This window comes from Saimiri boliviensis, chromosome 9 (assembly GCF_048565385.1).
Source record: "Saimiri boliviensis isolate mSaiBol1 chromosome 9, mSaiBol1.pri, whole genome shotgun sequence".
NCBI lineage: Eukaryota > Metazoa > Chordata > Mammalia > Primates > Cebidae > Saimiri > Saimiri boliviensis.
Window position 1 is genome coordinate 83,579,394 of NC_133457.1, and position 23,028 is coordinate 83,602,421.

Sequence of the window (23,028 nt, forward strand, 5' to 3'; positions counted from 1 at the left end):
TCCTCGTGGATCAGAAGAATTGGTATCTTTAAAATAATCCTGTTGTCTAAATACCAAAGGTATTTTCCATGGCCTTAGAAAAGACAATTCTAAAATTTATATAGAAACCCATCAGAGCCCAAATAGCCAAAGTAGTCCTTGGCAAATAAAAAAAAAGCTGAATATATCACACTACCTGACTTCAGAATACCTTACAAGCCTGTAATAACCAAAATATTATGATAAAAACAGACATATAGACCAATAGAACAGAATAGAGAATCAAGAAATCCACACCTTTATACCCAACTGATTTTTGACAAAGGATCTAAGAACATACATTGGGGAAGGGATAACCTCTTCAATTAATGGTGCTGGGAAAATTAGATATTCATATGCAGAAAAATGAAACTGGATGCCTATCTCTCTCCGTGTATAAAAATCCACTGAAGATTGATTAAAGTCTTATACATAAGACTCCAAAGTATAAAACTACTGGAAGAAAACATAGGGAAAATACTTCAGGACATTGGTTTAGGCAAAGATTTTATGGCCAAGACCTCAAAAGCCCAGACAACAAAACCAAAGAGAAACAAATACAAACTAAAAATCTTCTTCACAGCAAAAGAAACAATTGACAGAATAAACTACCAGTTGAATGGGAGAAAATATTTGCAAACTTTTCATCAGACAGAGGACAGTAATCAAAATATACAAGGAACTCAAACAACTCAATGTTTAAAAAAACAAAACAGTCCCATTAAAAAGTAGGGAAAAGACATGAGTAGGTATCTCTCAAAAGAAGTCATACAAATGGCCAACAGACATATAACAAAATGCTCAACATCACTCATCAGGGAAATGCAAATCATAACCACAGTAAGATCTTACCCCACTTAGAATAGCAATTATTAAAAAGACAAAATATAACACGTCCTGGTGAGGATGCAGAAAAAAGGAAACTCATACACTGTTGGGAGAAATGTAAATTACTACTGCCACTAGGGGAAACAGTATGGCAGTTTCTCCAAAAACTAAAAATAGGGCTACTGTACAATCCAGTCTTTCTTCTACTGGGTTTTTATCCAAAGAAAAGGACATCAGTACATCAAAAGGATGCCTGCAGTGTAGTTGCATGTTTATTGCAGCATTACTCACAGGAACAAAGATATGGAGTCAACCTACAAATATATCAACAGATGAATGGATCAAGAACATTTAGTGTATATAAACAATGGAATACTATTTGGACATATTTGAGAATGAAATCATGTCACTTGCAGCAACGTGGATGGAAGTGGTGGTCATTATGTTAAGTAAGGCAGGCACAGACAAATTTAGCATGTTCCCACTCACATGTGAGAGCTAAAAAAAAAAAATGCTGATCTCATGGAGATAGAGAGTACAATGATAAATACCAGAGACTTGGAAGGGTATGTGAGTGGGAGGAGGGAATGAAGAGAGGTTGGTCAATGGGTACAAGTCATACAGTTAGATAGAAAGTATGAGTTCTAATTTTTGATAGAGTAAGGTGACTATAGTTAGTTAACAACAATGTATTATATATTTCCAGTAGCTAGAAGATAGAACTTGAAATTTTCTCAATACATAGAAATGATAAATACTCAAAGTGATGGATACCCCAAATACCCTGACTTGATCATAACACATTCAGTGCATGAAACAAAATATCATGTGTATTTCATACATATGTAAAATATTATGTATCAACAAAAATAAAATAGTATGTCAGTTGAAAAAATTAGTAGCATAAAATAACTGATATTGGGTACATTCACATCATTTAAAAGATAATTTCAAACCCAGGAAGGATGAAAAATAATTGAAAAAGTTAAATGAGATAAAAATTAAAAACAATAATTTTCAAAAATGAAATCTGGTATGGCTTTATTAGGGTTAGACAGAGGAGGTGTGAGATAAAACAGGACATTTCATATTGAAAATGTGATCAATTCAATTAAAAAGGTATAAAACTTCTAAATGTTTATGTGCCTAATAAAAGAAGCAAAAATTAAGAGTAATAAAAGGAGTAATAGACAAGTCTGTAATCACAGTTGGAAACTTCAACATCCTTATTTCTCTCAGTATGAAACAAGACATACAATAGTAAATGACTGAATAAAAATTAGTTAGGATATGAATGATAGACCCAACTTGACCAAAGTGATATTTATAAAACATTACATTCAACAAATTATTATTTTCAAGTTCATAAGGAATATTGACCAAGAGAAACTAGCAATTATTTTCAACTGAATGGTAATAAAAACAATATCAGAATTTGTAGGATGCAATTAAAATATTAAAAGGAAAAGTATGTTCTTAAATACTTATGGTAGAAAAGAAAGTTTAAAATAAATGAGTTAAGCTATCATCTTAAGAAGCTTTAAGAATAAATAGAAAATAATTAAAGTAAGAATAAAAGCAATAACAGAAAAATTTTAAAATGAAGGAAAACAAAGCTAGAAGGTTATTTGACAAAAATTAATGAAACTGATAAAACTTTAAGTATAAAGAATGATTAGGAAAGAAAGGAAAACACACACACACACACACACACACACACACACACACACATTACCAATACCAAGAATGAAAAGGAAATAGTCATGCAGGATCACAGATTCTGTAGGCCTTAAATGCATAACTTATTTCAACAGAGGCCCCAACTTGGATGAATTTGTTGAAAAAAACCAACTTAACAAACACGTAAACCAGAAAATTTAAATAACCATTTACATATTTAAGAAACTGAATTTCTATAAGCAAAACATTCTCATAAAGTAAATGCCCAGATGGTTTCACTGGTATCTTATATCAGATATTTTAGGAAGAAATAACATTAATCTTATGCCATTTCTTTCAGAAAATCAAAGCAGAGGGATTGTTTTCCAACCCATTTTATGATACAAGGGTAACCTTAGTATTTGACAAAGATATTACAAGGAAGGAAAACTACAGACCAATAGCCCTCATGAATATATGTGCAAAGAAGTTTAAAGTTATTGCTTAGGGATGAACAATCTAGCAGTATTATTGCATGTGGACACCAAATAAGGATTTTCCAAGGAATGCACAGTTGACCTAGCATTTCAAAAGTCAGTCAATGCCAACTAATGGTACTGAACATAAGGATATCCACATGAAAGAGAATGAAGTTGGACCCTTTATCCCATATATAAAAACTAACTCAAAATGTATCAGGAACCAAAATGTTAAGAGCTAAAACTATAAATTTCTTAGAAGGACTTAGAAGTAAATCTTTCTGTCCTTGAATTATGCAATTATTTCTTAGATATGATCCCAAAAGCACAGGCAACAAAAGAAAAAACGAATAGGACATTATAAAAATTTGAAACTTTTATGCTTCAAAGGATACCATCAAGAAAGTAAAAAAAGCCCACAAACTAGGAAAAAATATTTTCAAATCATGAAATTGGTAAGGGACTTGTACCAGAATATATATAGAACTCTTACAACTGAGCAATAAGAAGGCATAAAATGGGCAAGAGATTGGGGTGGACATTTTTCTAAAGAAGATAGACAAATAGTAAGTACAGGAAAAGATGCTCAACATCCTTAGTCATTAGCGAAATGCAGATCACAACCACAAGTAGATACCACTTCACATCCAACAAGATGACTATAATAAAAAAGATGAATAATAACAAGTGTTGGTGAGGGTGTGGAGAAATTGGAACCCTCATATATTGTTGATAGGAATAGAAAAATGGTGCTGCTACTTGGGACAACAACTTGGCAGTTCCTCAAAAAGCTAAACATAGAGTTACTGTGTTACCCAGCAATTCCATTCCTAGGTGTATACCCAAGAAAATGAAAAGATATGTCTGCATAAAAACTTGTGCATAGATATTTATAGCAGCATTATTTATAATAGCAAAAAAAAGAAGAAACAATCCAATGCCCATCAACTGATGAATAGATCAACAAAATGTGAAATATTCATGCAATGGAGTATTTTCAGCGATAAAAAGGAATCAAGTGCCGGTACACACCATAGCTTGTATGAACCTGGAAAACATTATTCTAGGTAAAAGAAGCCAGACACTAAAGGCCCATATTGTATTATTTTGTTTATATGAAATGTCCAGAATGGGAAAATCCATAGAGGTAATGTGGATTAGTGGTAGGGGTAAGGGAATGGGGAGTGAGTGCTAATGGGCAGAGGGTTTATTTTAGAGGTGATGAAAATGTTCTAGAATTAGAACATTGCACATTTTGCAAATATATTAAAAACTACTGAATTGAATAGTTATTTCAATGGATGAATTTTATGATATATGAATGATATCTCAGTAAAGCTGTTAAAAATATTGATATAATTTACTGTGTTACCAAAATAAAGGAGAAAACCCATATGTTCCTCTTGATTCCATATGATCATCTCAACTTGCATTAATGATTTAAAAACCTCAAAATATGAGATATCCAAGGAAAATTCCTTAATGGGATTAAAGGCATTATCAAAAACCTACAGCTAAAATCATACTAATTGGTGAAACACACTGAACACTTTCTTTCTAACAGTGACAACAGACAAAGGGGCCATCCACTCATCACTTCTATTCAGTTTTTTACTGGATGCTCCACTAGTACAGCAAAGCAAATAAAAGATAAAAATTGGAAAAGAAATAGTAAAAACCATAGTTATTCTCAGAGGACATGAAATGAATCTGACGAATGATGTACAAGACCTGTTCCCTGAAAACAATAAAACCTTGCTAAGAGAAATAAAAGAAAACCTAAATAGAGAAACATGCCATGTTCATGGATTGGAAAGCACAATAATCCTAAGATAGACATTCTTTCCAAATTTAGCTATAGATTCAAAGCAGTCTCAATAAAAATTCCAACAGATTTTTTTAAAATAAGAAATTGACAAGTTGGTTTTATAATTTGTGTGGGAATTTAAAGGACCTAGAACTGCAAAAATCAACTTTAAAAAATACCAGAGTTAGAGAACTTCCACTACCATAGTTTAAGACTCACTGTTAAGTTACTGTAATGAAGGCAGTGTTCCTCCACAGAAGAGGCAAACCTAAAAATCAATCTATCAGCTTTGAAATCAGCAGGAATACCATCCAACTCTTCTGCAGTTTCATGGCATTCTGAAGGAAGGGAATTACCAGATTTGTTGATGCAGCAGGGTCCACCGGACACTGCAGAAAGTATTAAACATTGTCTTAGAATTATAGACAGAATTTGTCTCGAGAAGAAACCGGCCGGGCATGGTGGCTCACGCCTGTAATCCCAGCACTTTGGGAGGCCAAGGTGGGCGGATCATGAGGTCAGGAGATCGAGACCATCCTGGCTAACATGGTGAAAACCCCATATCTACTAAAATTACAAAAAAAAAAAAAAAATAGCTGGGCATCATGGCACACACTTGTAGTCCCAGCTACTGGAGAGATTGAGGCAGGAGAATTGCTTGAACCCGGGAGGCAGAGGTTGCAGTGAGCCAAGATCATGCCACTGCACTCCAGCCTGGCGACAGAGCAAGATTCTGTCTAGAAAAAAAAAAAAAAATGTATTCAATATGGAAAGCTAGAACAATCACTGGCAATGTGGATGCTGTTGGTCATCAGATGAAAGAATTGTCTTTACAATAAAGATTTCCAAAATGAGAAATTGTACATTCAACAACCTTAATAAAATATTCTTTAAAAAAGAATGGAAGAGGAAATTTAGATGGACACTGGTTTCTTCTGATGTATGTATTTTAGTCACCTTCACAAGTTTTTCTAATTGCTTATGTACTTTAAACTTTAATTAAGTATACATTTTAAAATGTTATCCTATTAATTTACTCTTGGCCTTCAAGAATTACCAGTGTTAAACTACTAAAAGCACACAATATCTAGTAAACTCTTATAGGTTTCTCATAATTTCCCTTTTCTTTCAGTCTGTTTAGGGATATAAAGAATTTTTCAGGCGAAGTTACTGCTTTAGGGATGTCATTTTTCTTAAATTGGATGAGGCTTAGTAAAATAATAACACACTTATTCCTAATTCTCATTTTTTTAATTCATAAGGTATATGGAGCATAACTGGGTTAATAAGTGTATTGTGCTCTTAAAAATACCAAAATGGTCACAAAGGAGCTCTTTCTAAAAACTGTCTGATAGAGGTCAACCATGTTGACAGCACCACAACTTAGGTTTTTAAATAAAATCTAAGGTGCGCCTTTAGTATTTCTTTTAAGCTCACTCAGCCAAGTAATTTTCCTTTTGAAAGCAGAAGGGAGAATATTGCTTACTAGCTATGTTAAATTTCTCTTGTGTGAACCTTGATTACAGCCAATCTTCTTGTATTCCACTGAGCACTGGACAGTGGAACACCTATAGGATGGATGGACCATGACTTCCTGAAAAGAGACTTCGGTTTCACAATAGTGGCCAGTGGCATTTAGCCATTGAATGGATGTATTCAACCAAATGGATTTATTGGACCATATTTTAGATTTGTCAAGAACCACCTAGATACAAATTGGCCTTAGTCTTAACCAAATTTTAACTGCTTTTGGTAATCTAGTTCTCATGTTATCCAACAACTAAAGGCATCTGATCCCTGGCAGGAAGCCAACTGCTTCTGGCTGGTAGGTAAGGTGTCACCAATATAGCTATGTACTAAGAAAACATCCCAGACAGCTAAGTTTGGCAAGTGCACTTATAAGCCACAGGAAAAGTTATTAATCACTGATTTTACTTGTACCTTTTAAGACTGCCCAGAATTTCAAATGTAGAAACTTGTGTTTCTTTTTGATGCTCTTAGGGCTGCCAGGATGATCCCATTGGGTTTATTTAGAAAGTCATTTACATAAACAGGAGAAGATTGCGGAAGATTGAATGTATGAAAAACAGTTCCCTCTTAATTTCTTAGAGTTGTTGGTAATTTTAGTTTTGCCTAATTAGTCTTAACCATTAATTTCTTCTATTTCATTCAACATTGCTCCAAAGCAATAAATAGAAAAACAAAGAGGGAATTTACTGTGTTGTAAAGAGTATAAATCTTCTCAGAGGTGCAGATAATATGTATTCAAATTATTCTTACTTTAATCATGGTGTAGGGTAAGATTTTTGCAAAGATAAATGTCTATTGTCTGTTACTTGACTTGTAAACCCTCCATGTTAGCTGAAATGAAGTGAATAACTTTTTGTTATAACATGAAAAGTAATGAAAACATTAATTTCTCTGTCTCTAGATACTTATGTAGTTATCAGTCACAAATGTGAACTTAAGAGTATCACCTTGTTACCTTCTAGTACCCAACATTTTAGATAAATAGGTACTGTCCCAGCTGGACTCATGCCTGCTGTTTGTTCACAGGACATATAACCATGACATGTAAATGAGACAAGTGTACTTAAAAATGATTGACTTAATTATGCATAGCAAATGAGTAATGATTACCTGTGGTGTTTTTGTTTTTTGTTTGGGAAGCAGTAGTCAAATGATAAAAGGATTTTCTCTTGTTTTTTCAATCTCGAGACAAGAAAACCCTGTAATCTTGGTCATGTCATTGTTTTTTCATGTTAACTTCCTAACTTGAGAAAAGATATTGGTTTTTATGATTGTAAATATTGAGAATCCTCCATTCATTTCATGCTGTAACAACTCTTATTACATTATTTTATTAAATGGGTGAGTGACAGATATGGACTCTACTAGGTATATATTATATGTACAGGTAGTAATGACAACACAGCGCCCAACACATAGCAGGCATTTGGTGGACAGCTCTTTAATGAGTGACTGCATGTTGAGCTTTAGGGTAGAACTTTGAGTCAAGATGGTTGCTTAGATACAACATTTTGTCCCCACATCCTTCCTTCCCAGGAATCTCCAGATTTAAGATTAAAAGGCTTTATTCATCATATCAGCTTTAAAAAAAAAAAAAATATATATATATATATATATATATATATATATATATATATAAAATACAAATTTTATGGAAAAATCTCACACAGACTAAAACATTAAAATTTTATGTTAAAATATGATTTTTAAGTTCTGGTTTGTTTTCTCCTATAAGAGCAGACGATTTGACAGGGGCTCCAACGGTAGGTTACACTTTCAAAGATGTCATTCAAGTAAAGTCTTGGAGGAGTTATGGGAGCAAGGCAAGAACATTCCAGGCATAGGGAACAGCAGGTACAAGCACTCTGAAGTAGGAGTGTTCCCGGGGTGTTGGAGGGACAGTGAGAAGGCCAGTCTTAGTGCGTCAGAGTAGGCAAAGGAAGCCAGATATATTACATAGTTTCTTACCCATGGTCAGTATTTGGGCTTTTCCTCTGAAATGGGAGCCATTGGGGAGTAATGAGCAGTGAAGTGATATGAACTGACTTACACCTGAAGAGGTGACTCCAGCTGCTGAACGGGAGGCAGGGTGGAAGGTTGTTGCCATAGAGATGAGTGATAATGCTGCCTTGGCCTAGAGCATTAGCCACACAGGCTGTGAAAAGTAATTGGCTTTTCCGTGTATTTTAAGATAGAGCCATTGGGGTTTGCCGAGAATAGAAAAGGCAATGATGATTCTTAAGATTCTGGCCAAAACAGAAGAATGGAATTGCCATCTATTGGGGTGAGGAAGAAGGTGAAGTGAGGGAAGAAAACTTGAGGGGAAGTAGCAGAAACTCAGTTCTGGACATGTTAATTCCAAGATGTCTGTTAGGCATCAAATGGGGAGGCCCAAAAGGTAGTTGGATATATGTGTCTGGAGTTTAGGAGAAAGGACTAAGATGGAGATACATATTAGGAAACTCAGCATATAAACATTTAAAAAAAAAAACATTTGGATGAGAATACCAAGGAAGTGAACCCAGACAGGAGAAAAGATCCCTGGGGAACTTTTGTAGTTATAAGTTGGGGAACCATCCAGGGAGACTGAGAAGTTATAATCATAGAGGTCAGAGGAGAGCCGGGTGAGCCTGGTGTCCTAAAAAAAACAAGGGAAAAAGGTGTTTCAAGAAGAAGCAGGTGATCAACTTTATCAGATGCTGTTGCTGGGCCTTGTGAAATTAGATCTGAGGACAGGCTCTATCGGATTTGGCATTGAAAGTTATTTCTTACTTTGATAAAGAGGGGTTTTGGTGGAGAGGTCAAAGCAAAAAGCTGATTATAGGCAGCTTAAAGAGAAAATGAAAGGAAAGAATTTGAGGTAACAGATGTAGAGAACTCTTTCAAAGATCTTTGCTGTAAATGGAAGTAAAGAAATGGTGTGGCGACTGGAGGAGGAGGTAAATCTATAGAGTTATTCTTCCCTCAATTTCCAGTGCAACCAGATGCTGCTTTATTTTATATCAAAAACACTTCACAGACATTTTTCTTCAAAATGAGTGGAAGGAAAGTGGTCTAACTGTTGAGTCCTAGGATACTACAACGTTTAGTGGTTGGGGAGATCAGGAAGAATCGGCAAAGGAAAGTGAGGTTAAGTTTCGGAGTAAAATGAAAGGAAAAGTTTGACGTATTATTTGTAGTAGTTTCAGGTGCAGCTAGTATTAAGGCATTCCTTGACATTTGGGATGAACTGACTTTTATGGAGTCACACAGATCTTTTGAATGGAAGATGTCTGAACCTTTCTCTGCTCATGTGCCTGTCTTGCTCTTAGAAGAGTACAACAAGGTAGAGCAATAAATTTGCAGCTTTTGCCCATGCTTCCCAGCTGCCCCTGCCCTTTTCTTGAGACAGAGTCTTGCTCTGTCACCCAGGCTAAAATGCAGTGGTGCGATCTCAGCTCACTGCAACCTCTGCCTCCTAGGTTCCAGCAATTCTCCTGCCTCAGCCTCCCTAGAACCTGGGACTACAGGTGCATGCCACCATGCCAAGCTAATTTTTGTATTTTTTAGTAGAGATGGGGTTTCACCATACTGGTCAGGCTGGTCTCAAACTCCTGACATCGTAATCTGCCTGCCTTGGCCTCCCAACGTGCTGGGATGACAGGCAAGAGCCATTGCGCCTGGTGCGCCCTGTTTTTTGTTTTTTGTTTTGTTTTTTTTTTTCTTTTCCTTAGAGAAAGCACCTCCCGGGACCCAGAAGAAGTCAGCTTGAGAAATGCTGCTGTCTGGGTCTTAATGCCTTAACAGTTCTTTGGTGGCATGGGTCAGATCAGTAAGTCAGGAAGCACAAGACTTTCACAAAGAGAATTTTCTTCAAATAAGTTGGTGGTTTTCATTTTTCCCCTCCAAAATTCCTCACTGAAAGATTAACTGAGATTCTCAGGAAATTGTCCATTACACAAATGGATAGTAGCTTCATTCTTAATGATAGTTTAAGTGTTAGCCTTTCATTTCTTTTTAAATAGAAGATGCCCTTTTCAAACTATAGTAAGATTCATGTTATCTGGCAGCTTACCAACCAGAAGACTATAAATGACATTTTGGGTTTCACCTAGTACAAATCATCAGGATGTTGAGATCTCCCTACCAGGTTCCCTATGAAGAGGAAACTGTGCTGTCGACCAAGGAAATGGTGACCCAGAGCCTCCCCTTACAGACCCAAAGAGAAACCCTCAGTAGTAAAACTCCATAGAATGTCAGAATCAGAAAGAACTCTGAATGTAATTGAAGTTTTCCACTTTTACCTACAAAGACGTTGAAACCCAGAAAGCTAGTGACTTCCCGATCCAGAAACTATTCAATCTATCAATAGCAGAGTTAAGGCTTAAACCAAGTTAAGTCCCTGAATCATCCCGAAATTTGTTGGTAAGATTTGTGACAGTAGCTTTCCTGAGCAAGCCCTGTTTCACCCTGAAAACCTGCTTTGTCAAAAGCCTCCTGCAGTTAAAGGCATGCCCCTTAACAGAGCCAGATTTAGAATCCTCCTTCATGTTAAGTCTTCGGGAGGAGTCAAGATAGCTCTAAATTTGGAGTCCACAGGCTTTCATTCACATATCAATTTTTCCACTTCCTCTCTGACTATAAGCAAACCACATCACCATTCTAAGTCTCGTGTTTTTGTTTGTTTGTTTGTTTTACTGAAAAAAATAGGTATAGTATTTTGAGATCTCTTTGATGCAAAAGTGCTATGGAAACTAAAGCATTATGCAAATATAGGGATTTATTGTTAAGATTTCACAAGGAAGTAGTTTCTGCATCCTTCAAAGACATAATTGCATTCAGAGCAAGATTCTTGCATTTCATTCTTCTGTTCCCCAATAATAACTAGCAAAATAAGTATTTCTTAAATAATGGAGCACTTTTATCATCTGTAGCAAGAGGGAATATTCATGATAATTCTCCATTTGAGTGGTGGAGTAATAGGTACTGTGGGGCTTGCCATGTTTATGTGAGTCTCTTCACAGGCTTTTAACTTAAAAATAGGAGGGAACTCTTGTCTGATGTTGCCTCTGACTGAAGTGTGGTGTCAGTAAGCCTGGTAATAGTAAGAACCAAAGTGACCTTGAGGCTAGAACAACATGCTATTCTCATCAGACAGCATTTTAATCTTATCTTAAATGGACATGATATTTATATGGGAGAATAGAACATTTTGCCCTTTATATACTTTATATATCCCTGTTTCAGTGCTAACAATGAAATTTACCCTAATGTCGTCTTTGTGTTTTGTCCACGTTTGCTAGTGATCTTTTATGGCATCCTTGTTTTCAATGTGGAGAATGAGGTGTGAGCGACACACAGTAAGATGAATAACATATGGCATTCTTCTCTCATTCTGCTGGTATTTCTGATTGGTTGGTTGAACTTGGGAATTATATCTTCAAACTGCTCTGGCCTATTTAATACTCTTAATTTAAGACAATGAGAAAATAGAAGGAAATACTTTTTTTTGATTCATTAACAATGTATATATAAGCTAACTGAAGTCAGCATCAGAGATTATCCAAACTCTGAAAGAATGCTCTAGAGATTGTCTAACCCAGACTTCATTTTCCATTGCCCAATATCACACAGGCTTAGGAAGTAGGCACCCAGATCTTTTCAACTATAGTTAATAGATTTTTATTCTATAAAATATATACATTATTCCAGAGCTGTATTAAGAAAGTTCATGTGAAACTGTCAGTTAGTTGAGTACATCTGCTTTCAGGATGAAGGCTGAAGACCAAACTCTATTTTTAGAGCAGTTTAACTACATTCCAAGGTTTAATGCTGCACACAAAGAACACTTAGAAGATACTTATTCACAAATTGCATCTTTTTGAAAGACAGCTCTTAAAAAGCGATGAGCAGGGAACTTCTGGGAAAAGGATGGGCAGGGAGTGGCAGTACCTCCTGATTCAACTCATTAAGAGAGAAGAAAATTTAAAAGTCCACAATAGAAACAAGGCAATAAAAACCAACCAGACATACTTCCCCAGCCCTTCTCTTGCCTTTCTTTCTGGACTTAGTCATTGAAGGTCTATCACATTTGTGCCACTAAAAGAAAGCTGAGGCCGGTTACGCTCAGTGGCTCATGCCTGTAATCCCAGCAATTTGGGAGGCCAAGGTGGGTGGATCATGAGGTCAGGAGATCGAGACCATCCTGGCTAACACTGTGAGACCCCGTCTCTACTAAAAATTAAAAAAAAAAAAAAACATTAGCCAGGTGTGGTGGCACTCGCCTGTAATCCCCACTACTTGGGAGTCTGAGGCAGGAGAATCACTTGAACCTGGGAGGTGGACATTGCAGTGAGCCAAGATTGCACCACTGCCCTCCAGCCTGGGCAACGGAGCTAGACTCTGTCTCAAAAAAAAAGAAAAGAAAGAAAGCTGAGGGTGACTATTACCATGTCAGGCAAAAATTCACGAGACAAGGATGTAAGGTAATGTCAGCTCACAGTACGATCTCACAGTACCATATTTACATTACCCAAGTAGCGATAAATACAGAAGGGAAACTTAACTTGTTGTTAAATGGATTTTTATTCTGTTCTATAAACTATACATAATATTCCAGATTATATAAAAGTTCATGTGACATTGTTAGTGCATGAAAAATTAGATGTTTTCTATGACTTAGCAATTTGAAAAATAAAAATTAATAGGAGAAGGGAAAATGGTAGAAAAAAAGAATATCTGTTTCTTCAAAAGTACATGGTAACATAAAATTGAGTTGTACACAGTTGTGTCTCAGGAGGCCAGAGTCCTGCTTTTCAGGAGGGAAAATGCCCATGTAAACAAGTTTACCCTAGTGTTTTTCATGTTCCTGCTGGATTTGTCAGAATGTTGTTATTGTAGCATAACACAACAAACGTACAAGACTCAGGGCTGCCATTTGACTACTGTTTAGATTGCTGATCCCTCTAATGTTCTCTCTCTGAAGAGGACTTTTAAAATGAAGTCATGTACAGTTTTCCTAGAAACCATACAAGAGCAGTTTCTAAGGTGGTCTTAAAAGATCTTGAGATCCAAGATGGCCGATTAGATGTAACTCCAGCGCATAGCACCCAGCAAGAGAGACGCAGAAATCCAGAGATCTCCTAGCTCTAACCAAGGTAACAGGTGCCTTTCAACAGATTTAGTCCGATGGTGAGCAAAGCCCACTCAGGGCAGACCAAGGGGTGCTCCTTCACCCAGAAAGTAGATCTGGCTGGTGAGTCAGAGGCTCCCCTCTGGCACTCCGGTCCAGATACAGCGCTTCCCCCAAAGCCTCAGCAATACACAGAACAGGGGATTTTTGCCAGTCAAGTACCTGGAATTACAAGCATGGAGTTGAATAAGAGCCTGTGGACTGAGCTATTGCCCCCTCCCTCTGCCCGGAGGGAGAGGGAGCTGTAAGCAGGAGCAGCTGGGCAGGTCCCTACCCCATGACCAGAGAGACAGGAAGCTGAAAGGGGGAGACAGCCGGGTGCCACTGAGTGGGTCCCTACCCTCCCCAAAAAACCCCAGAGGGCTGAAGCTCTGACTCTAGTAGGTTGTGCAGGCAGTGCCACAGTCTGAGATGAACCCTGAATGATCCAGCCCAGGGGAGGAAGGGCACAATCCACCAATAGAGGGGTGAGACTGGACTACATGGTTAAACAAAAAACGCAGGAAGCCTACATACCAACGGGACACAACACCATTCTTGATGACCCATCAGCGCCTACAGGTCAGTGGAAGAGGCAGGCCTGATCTCCCAGTGTAAACAAAAAAGACACAGGAAGCTTCCCTAGTAACCTGAAGGAGTCCCTAGAAACCAGTAGCACCTCCACAGGCAGAAAAGCAACCTCATCAAGCAGCTCCCGGACACCACAGCCAGGTAAATCCACAAAGATGGGAAAAAAAACAGTGCAAAAAAGATGAAACCATCAAAGACCAGAACACATTTTCTCCTTCAAGGGATCACAAACTCCTCAACAATACAGGTCACAACTTGACCAAGGAGTGTGACAAACTGACAGAAACAGGCTTCAGAAGGTGGATAAAAACAAACTTTTCTGAGCTAAAGGAACACATTCTAGCTCAATGTAAAGAAACCAAAAATCTTGAAAAGAGGTTAGACGAAATGCTAACTAGAATAACCAGCTTAGAGAAGAACATAAACAACTTGATGGAGTTGAAAAACATAGCATGAGAACTATGTGAAGCAAACACAAGTTGTAATAGCTGAATCAATCAAGCAGAAGAAAGGATATCAGAGATTGAAGATGAACTCAATGAAATAAAAAGAGAAGGCAAGACAAGAGAAAAAAGTAAAAAGAAATTAACAAAGCGTCCAAGAAATATGGGACTATGTGAAAAGACCTAATCTATGCTTGATCAGTGTACCTCAATATGAAGGGGAGAATGAATCCAAGCTGGAAAACGTGCTCCAGGATATTATCCAGGAGAATTTCCCAAGCCTAGCAAGGCAGTCCAAATTTCAACATCAAGAAATACAGAGAACCCCACAAAGATATTCCTCAAGAAGAGCAACCCCAAGGCACATAATCATCAGATTCACCAGGTTTGAAATGAAGGAAAAATGCTAAGGGCAGCCAGAGAGAAAGGTCAGGTCACCCACAGAGGGAAGCCAATCAGACTCACAGCAGATCTCTTGGCAGAAACCCTACAAGCCAGAAGAGACTGGGGGCCAATATTCAACATCCCTAAAGAAAAGAACTTCCCACCCAGAATCTCATATCCAGCCAAACTAAGCTTTGTAAGTGAAGGAGAAATAAAATCCTTTACAGACAAGGAATTATTGAGAGATTTTTGTCTCCACCAGACCTGCCCTATAAGAGCTCCTGAAAGAAACACTAAGCACGTAAAGGAACAAGTACCAGTCACTGCAAAAGCAAACCGGTTAGCAAAGACCAAAAATACAATGAAGAAAATGAGTCAACTAACGGCAAAGAAAACCAGCCAGTAACAAAATGGTGGGATCAACTTCACCCATAACAATATTAACATTGAATGTAAAGGGCCTAAACGCCCCAATCAAAAGACACAGACTGGCAAACTGGATAAAGAGTCAGAACCCATCGGTGTGCTGTATTCAGGAAACCCATCTCACATACAAAGACACATGTAGACTCAAAGGAATGGAAGAAGATTTACCAAGCAAATGGAGAACAAAAAAAAAAAAAAAAAAAAAAAAAAAAAGGGGGTTACAAGTTGCAATCCTAGTCTTTGATAAAATGGGCTTCAAACCAACAAAGATCAAAAGAGACAAAGAAGGGCATTTCATAATAGTAAAAGGATCAATCCAACAGGAAGATCTAACTATCCTAAATATATAGGCCCCCAACACAGGAGCACCCAGATACATAAAGCGAGTTTGTAACAACCTAAAACGAGATTTAGACTCCCACACAATAATAGTGGGAGACTTCAACACTCCACTGTCAATATTAGACAGATCAACGAGGCAGAAAATTAACAAGGATATCCAGGACTTGAATGCAGAGCTGGACAAAGCAGACCTAACAGACATATACAGAATGCTACACCCCAAATTCACAGAATATACATTTTTCTCGGCACCACATTGCACTTACTCTAAAATAGACCACATCATTGGAAGCAAATCACTCCTCAGCAAATGCAAAAGAACAGAAATCTTAACAGTCTATCAGACTGCAATGAAATCAGACTAGAACTCAGGATCAGGAAACACTCAAACACACACAACCACTTGGAGACTGAACAACTTGCTCCTGAGTGTCAACTGGATAAAGAATGAAATGAAGGCAGAAATAAATGTGTTCTTCAAAACCAAGCAGAATGAAGACACAACTTACCAGAATCTCTGCGACACCTTTAAAGCAGTGTCGAGAGGGAAATTTATAGCAATAAATGCCCACCAGAGAAGAGAAGCAAGATCTAAAATTGACACCCTATTGTCAAAATTGAAAGAGCTCAAGGAGCAAGATCAAAAAAACTCAAAAGCTAGCAGAAGACAAGAAATAACTAAGATCAGAGCAAACTGAAGGAGACAGAAACACACACACACACACACACACACACACAAAACCTTCAAAAAATCAATAAATCAAGGAGCTGGTTTTTTGAAAAGATCAACAAAATAGATGGACCTTAGCCAGATTAATAGTAAAGAGAGAAGAATCAAATAGATTAAATTAAAAAACAATAAAGGGGATATCACCACTGATCCCACAGAAATACAAACTACCACCAGAGATTACTACAAACAGCTCCACTCACATAAACCAGTAAACCAGGAAGAAATGGATAAATTCCTAGACACCTGTACTCTACCAAGACTAAACCAGGTGGAAGTTGAAACCCTGAATAGACCAATAACAAGGGCTGAGGTAGAGGCAGCAATCAATAGCCTACCAACCAAAAAAAGTCCAGATCCAGAGGGCTTCACAGCTCAATTCTACCAGACATACAAAGAGGAGCTGGTTCCATTCCTTCTGAAACTGTATCAAACAATACAAAAGGAGGGAATCCTCCCTAACTCATTTTATGAGACCAACAGCATCCTGATACCAAAACCAGGCAGAGACTCAACTGAAAAAGAAAACTTCAGGCCAATATCCATGATGAACATCAATGCAAAAATCTTCAGTAAAATACTGGCAAACAGATTGCAACAGCACATAAAAAAGCTTCTCCATCATGACCAAGTAGGCTTCACTCAGGGATGCAAGGCTGGTTCAACATATGCAAATCCATAACTGTAATCCATGACATAAACAGAACTAAAGACAAAAACCACATGATTATCTCAATTGATACAGAGAAGGCCTTCAATAAAATTCAACAGCCCTTCATGCTAAAAACTCTCAAGAAACTAGGTATTGATGGAAGGTATCATAAAATAATAAAAGCTATATATGACAAACCTACAGCCAATATTATACTGAACAGGCAAAAGCTGGAAGAATTCCCTTTGAAATCAGGTAGTAGATGAGGATGCCCTCTCTCACCACTCCTATTCAACATAGTATTGGAAGTTCTAGCCAGAGCAATCAGGCAAGAAAAAAAAATAAAGGGTATTCAATTAGGAAAGAAGGAAGTCAAATTGTCTCTATTTGCAGATGACATGACTGTATATCTAGAAGACCCCATCGTCTCAGCCCCAAATCTCCTGAAACTGATAGGCAACTTCAGCAAAGTCTCAGGATACAAAACCAGTGAGCAGAAATCACAAGCATTTCTATATACCAATAACAGACAAACAGAGAGCCAAATCAAGAGTGAACTCCCATTCAGAATTGCTACAAAGAGAATAAAATGCCTAGGAATACAACTAACAAAGGATGTAAAGGACCTTTTCAAGGAGAACTACAAACCACTCCTCAACAAAATAAGAGAGGACACAAACGGATGGAGAAACATTCCATGCTCATGGTTAGGGAGAATCAGTATTGTGAAAATGGCCATACTGCCCAAAGTAATCTACAGATTCAATGCTATCCCCATCAAGCTACCAATGACCTTCTTCACAGAACTGGAAAAAAACACTTTAAACTTCATATGGAATCACAAATGATCGTGCATAACCAAGACAATCCTAAGCAAAAAGAACAAAGCCGGAGGCATCACACTGCTAGACTTCAAACTATACTGCAAGGTTACAGTAATCAAAACAGCATGTTACTGGTACCAAAACACAGATATAGACCAATGGAACAGAACAGACAACCCAGAAGAAACACCAAACACCTACAACCATCTGATCTTTGACAAACCTGGCAAAAACAAGTAATGGGGAAAGGACTCCATGTTTAATGAATGGTGGGAAAACTGGCTAGCAATGTGCAGAAAGTAGAAACTGGACCCCTACCTGTCACCTTACACTAAAATTAACTCCAGATGGATCAAAGATTTAAACATAAAACCTAACACCATAAAAACACTAGAAGAATATGTAGGCAGAACCATCCAGGACATAGACATAGGCAAGGACTTCATGACTAAAAACACCGAAAGCAATGGCAATAAAAGCCAAGATAGATAAATGTGATCCAATTAAACTCCAGAGCTTCTGTATAGCAAAGGAAGCCATCATTAGAACAAATTGGCAACCAACAGAGTGGGAAAAATTTTTTGCAATCTACCCATCTGTCAAAGTGCTAATATCCAGAATCTACGAGGAACTAAAACAGATATACAAGAAAAAAACAACTCTATTCAAAAATGGGCAAAGGATATGAACAGACACTTTTCGAATTAAGACATATATGAGGCCAACAAACATAGGAAAAAATGCTCAAAATCACTGGTCATTACAGAAATGCAAATCAAAACCACACTGAGTTAGAATGGTGATCATTAAAAAATCTGGAGACAACAGATGCTGGAGAGAATGTCTAGAAATAGGAACACTCTTACACAGTTGATAGGAGTGTAAATTAGTTCAACCATTGTGGAAGACAGTGTGGCAATTTCTCAAGGATCTAGAAATAGAAATTCCATTTGACCCAGCAATCCCATTACATACCCAAAGAACTATTAATTATTCTACTATAAAGACACATGCACACATATGTTCATTGCAGCCCTGTGTACAATAGCAGAGACCTGGAACCAACTCAAATGCCCATTAATGATAGAGTGGACAAAGAAAATGTGGTACATATATACCATGGAATACTATGCAGCCATAAAAAACGATGAGTTCATGTCCTTTGTGGGGACTTGGATGAATCTGGAAACCATCATTCTCAGCAAACTGACACAAGAACAGAAAGCCAAACACTGTATGTTCTCACTCATAGGTGGGTGTTGAACAAGAGAACACATGGACTCAGGGAGAGGAACATCACACACTGGGCAATTGGGTGGGTGGTGGAGAGACAGTGTGGGGTGGGGAAGGAGAACATGGAGAGAAATGCCAGATATAGTATGCACCTAAAGTAAAATAAATAAATATTTTAAAAAGATCTTAACATTGAGTATGAATGATAGGAAATTTCAGCTACTACTTAGATTGTGATTAAGATATCAGGTAATTAAATACTTTCTATATTTTAATTTTCTTGTTTTAAAATCTTTGGGCTAAATGTGTTAATCCACTGTGTTTGGTTTTATAAGAAAGATATAGCCCTAATAATATTGGCTTTGGATAGTCAGTTTAATTTACAAGTTGATGGTTTTTCAAGGTGTGTTAACCTCAAGAATTGGTCTGTGTGTCTCAGGGAATTAGCAAGAAAGCAGCAAATTATAGTACACAGCCAGTTAATTCCATTGGTATGGATCTGTTCGCATCTGAGAATCTAAAGCTCCATCCCTATTCCAACAGCACAATCAGTTGGAAGGTGGAAAATTTGGCCTTCACCTTCACCAGGGATGCAGCAACCGCCATATGAGAAGTTGGGCTATCTCTTGAACAGAAAGAGCAGAGTGTCTTAAGATTCTGCACGTTTACATCAACATAGCCCTAGAGTGGTCTGTTTCAGTCATTTCCAGAGTGTGCTTCTGTGTGAAACACATGGTCAGGTACAGGGAAACTGAGATGTATATAACACAAGCTTCTGCCTACAACCAACTTTCAATCATGGAAACCTAAAAACTTGAAACCAAGACTGGTTGAGAAATGCTCATATGGGTGCTATAGGAGCTAGAAGAAGAGCTTCTAAGTTGAGTTGGGCCTGGTCAAGGAGGTCTTCCCTTGAGAAAGAGCCAGAAAAAAGTACTAGAGACATGAAATCACAGAGAGATGTGTGAGCAGGGAATGCAGCGAGGAGTGGAAGGAGATGACCCAAAATGGATGTCTGCTGCTTTTTCATGGATCATTTTCATGTGTTATTCCACATTAGTTCCAAATTTGAATAAAAGTACACACTATTTAAATATTATAAAGGTACCTTGTTAGGTTATTCTGCTTGTAGGATACTCTAGAGTCTAAACAATCCTTAGACACTTGCTCAGTGTAAAACAGTTCATTGTATTTTTTACGCTGACATCCAGGTTTGTTGTAGAAAGTGGTCTATTTTAGGCTAAAGAGAAATTTAAACTCACTTCTCTAAAAAAGAACTTTGGAGATAAGCTCATATAAAACATTTTCTTAAACAGCTCCCACTCTTTCTATGATTTGATGCCCCATTGAGATCTCCACAGGAAGCTTCAAGCACATCTTGGCTTACACTTTTTCAAACCAAGGTTACTTGTCTTCCGATGAGACTCACCATGTTTCAGTACTTAGGGAAAGCTCGTTTAGAGAAATAAGTAGAGAAGACTGCCTGAAGTTTATGCAGCCCCTCTTAGAAATTCCAGACATTTATCTATCCTTGGATTAAGCCAGTTCACCAAAAAGAGGAATTCTTAACTGACACCATTTTGATCCCTCGTGAAACAGAGTGAAGTGCGTACTGTCTTCTACCAGAGCCTCCAGCACCAGCCTCCTTTGGGTGATGTAACACTCAGCCCTACAAAATTCCCTGTTGTAAAGCTAATGTCTTCACTCAGTCACTAAACACAGTGCCCCCTTTACAAAGACCTATAGGAGAAATGGCTCCTTGGTCTCAGTGCCAGGAACAATTGTTCTCATCGGAGCAATGGGTTTGCTGTGATGATGCTCCATGAATCACCTGCCTGATCTGTGCTACTAGGAAACTGAGAGACAGGGCAGCAGTCTTGCCTCCAGCACAGGTACCAACTCCTCAGCTTAGATTTGTGTTAACCCCACTTCCTTAATTTGTAAGCTCTTATTTTTCTTCTCATTTCCTCTCCTAGTTTAGGCTATTGAATTTTCTTAATTTTTGTAAGCTACTTAAATTCTTTAAGGAATAAATTTAGGGTATGAACATGTATTAAGTATCCTTAGTTACTCTGTTTAGAGGACAAAACATATAAATTATTAGTTTTCAGATAATGAATATACTCATTATAACTGACATTAAAACTGCTACTCTTGTGAATATGACTAAACTATACATTCTGTGTGGTCAGGGGTCTTGGCTAACTTGGTCACTTCTGTATCTCAAGTTGCTAGTGCTGTGCTTGGCATGTAGCAGATGCTCAGTAAATATTTCCTGAGCAATTTGAACAAAAGATCTTTTAGTAACTGAAGTTTACCAAGGGTGCAGCCTGTGGATGCTCAGAGGCAAAGAGAAGGCCTAATGCTCTGGTGTTTTCTCCACCTTTTTTGGACATGGGTGGGGGTGTAGCAAGGGACACCACTGACCCCTCTGATGCTCTCCTGTCTCTCTCTCTGCAGACTCACATTTCAAGACTCCCTCCTGGTGCGGTGGCAGGACAGTCTGTGGCAATCGAAGGTGGAGTGTGCCGCCTGGAGAGCCCAGTGAACTGACCCTTCAGGCTGAGCGTGAAGTGTCTGAGAGGCATTTCAGAACCTGAGCTTTTTGGGGTTTTTAACTGAAGTTGGCTGTTTTATCTTCCTTGTTTTATAATCCCTATTGCAACCTCGTGCACTGCTCAAGACACAAGTGCTGCTGTAGTTAGCGCTTAGTGACACACGGGCCTTTGGCGGGTGAGCGGGACTGTGTGTGTGTGCGTGTGCACACACGTGTGCATGTGTGTATGTGTGCAGTATGTGTGTTCGCTTCTCCCTGGATGAAATAGAAACTCCTCATTATGTGACCAGGAATGGTTAAATCATCTTTACATAATGTATGCTTTAACTGTTTACAAGTAAAACCTGAAGTTGCAGGAAACATTTTTTATTTCGTCAAGAGGTACCAACTGTCACTGATGTAATGTGTCAGAACTGAAGAGTAAATCTACTTGTTTAAATGACTTGACAGTGGTAGTGCTTCATTTAATAACAGTAATAAGTAATAAGGTGTTTTTATTTGTTAACCAGTTTAAGTGGATCCTGTGGTAACTTAAACTGTTGTTCTCATCCCTTATATGGGGCATTTTTCTTTAACAAAGAATGGTTTCAGTGAAACAATCTAGCAGAGAATTAATGTCAGAACCTTTTAAAATAATAGTCTGATTGATACAGTTTGTACTTCTTTCATCAAGCTTTTCTAAGCTGAAATGTTGCATAACTTCGAGCTGTATGGGCTATATTATGAAAGAATATGTAAAGAGAACATACAGTAATGCACAGTCCTTAATTTGTGTATAATGGAATGTTATTTACAATATAACACTGTAAATAAGAAAGCAAAGTTTATGGGAAAATTCAATATTATCTTTGTTTTTGTTTAAATATATTTTTAAGATAAAGGCACAAAAATAAAAGAAGCATATTACTGGGTATAGTATGTGACTCCTCTTCTCAGACTAATAAATTATCTTCTGAATCCCTGATTGGAGAGCTGTCATTTATTTTGTTTGTAAAATGTTCTTCCAGAAATCACACCATTATCCATCTTGCTGTCATTCTGTTCAAAGGCCAGTCTTATGCAGTAAAGAAGACACTGGCGAGATAGAAACGGACCTTGGTCCCTGATTGAATGGTCAATATGGAAGTCCCTAAAATTTCTGTTGCAATTTGATAAAAAATAACAAAGAGTAGGAATAAGAACACTTTGCTTTGAAAAATTGTAGTGGCAGCTAAAAGCTCGATAGTTTCAGTTGATAAATTACTTCTAAATGTTATATTCAGGGATTCTGGAGCCACTTAAGAAAACCAAGTCTTTCCTTTTGATTTTTGTAAGAGTGGTTATCAAGAAGATACTAAAGATAGACTCACTCAGGGGGAGGAAGTTCCCTGCACCA

At 37.6% G+C, this 23,028-nt stretch overlaps 1 protein-coding gene across 7 annotated transcripts in view; it reads left to right on the forward strand.

The window, feature by feature from the left end:
- Nucleotides 1-22,617, forward strand: part of TASP1 (taspase 1) — a 249,191-nt gene extending 226,574 nt beyond the window's left edge. For all 7 annotated transcript variants that reach the window (XM_074406223.1, XM_074406225.1, XM_074406224.1 and 4 more), the window contains one exon: nt 21,557-22,617. In XM_074406223.1, coding sequence (XP_074262324.1) covers nt 21,557-21,649 — 93 coding nt within the window. In that variant the 3' untranslated portion in view covers nt 21,650-22,617. The remainder of the gene's footprint in view (nt 1-21,556) is intronic.
- Nucleotides 22,618-23,028: the final 411 nt, after the last annotated feature.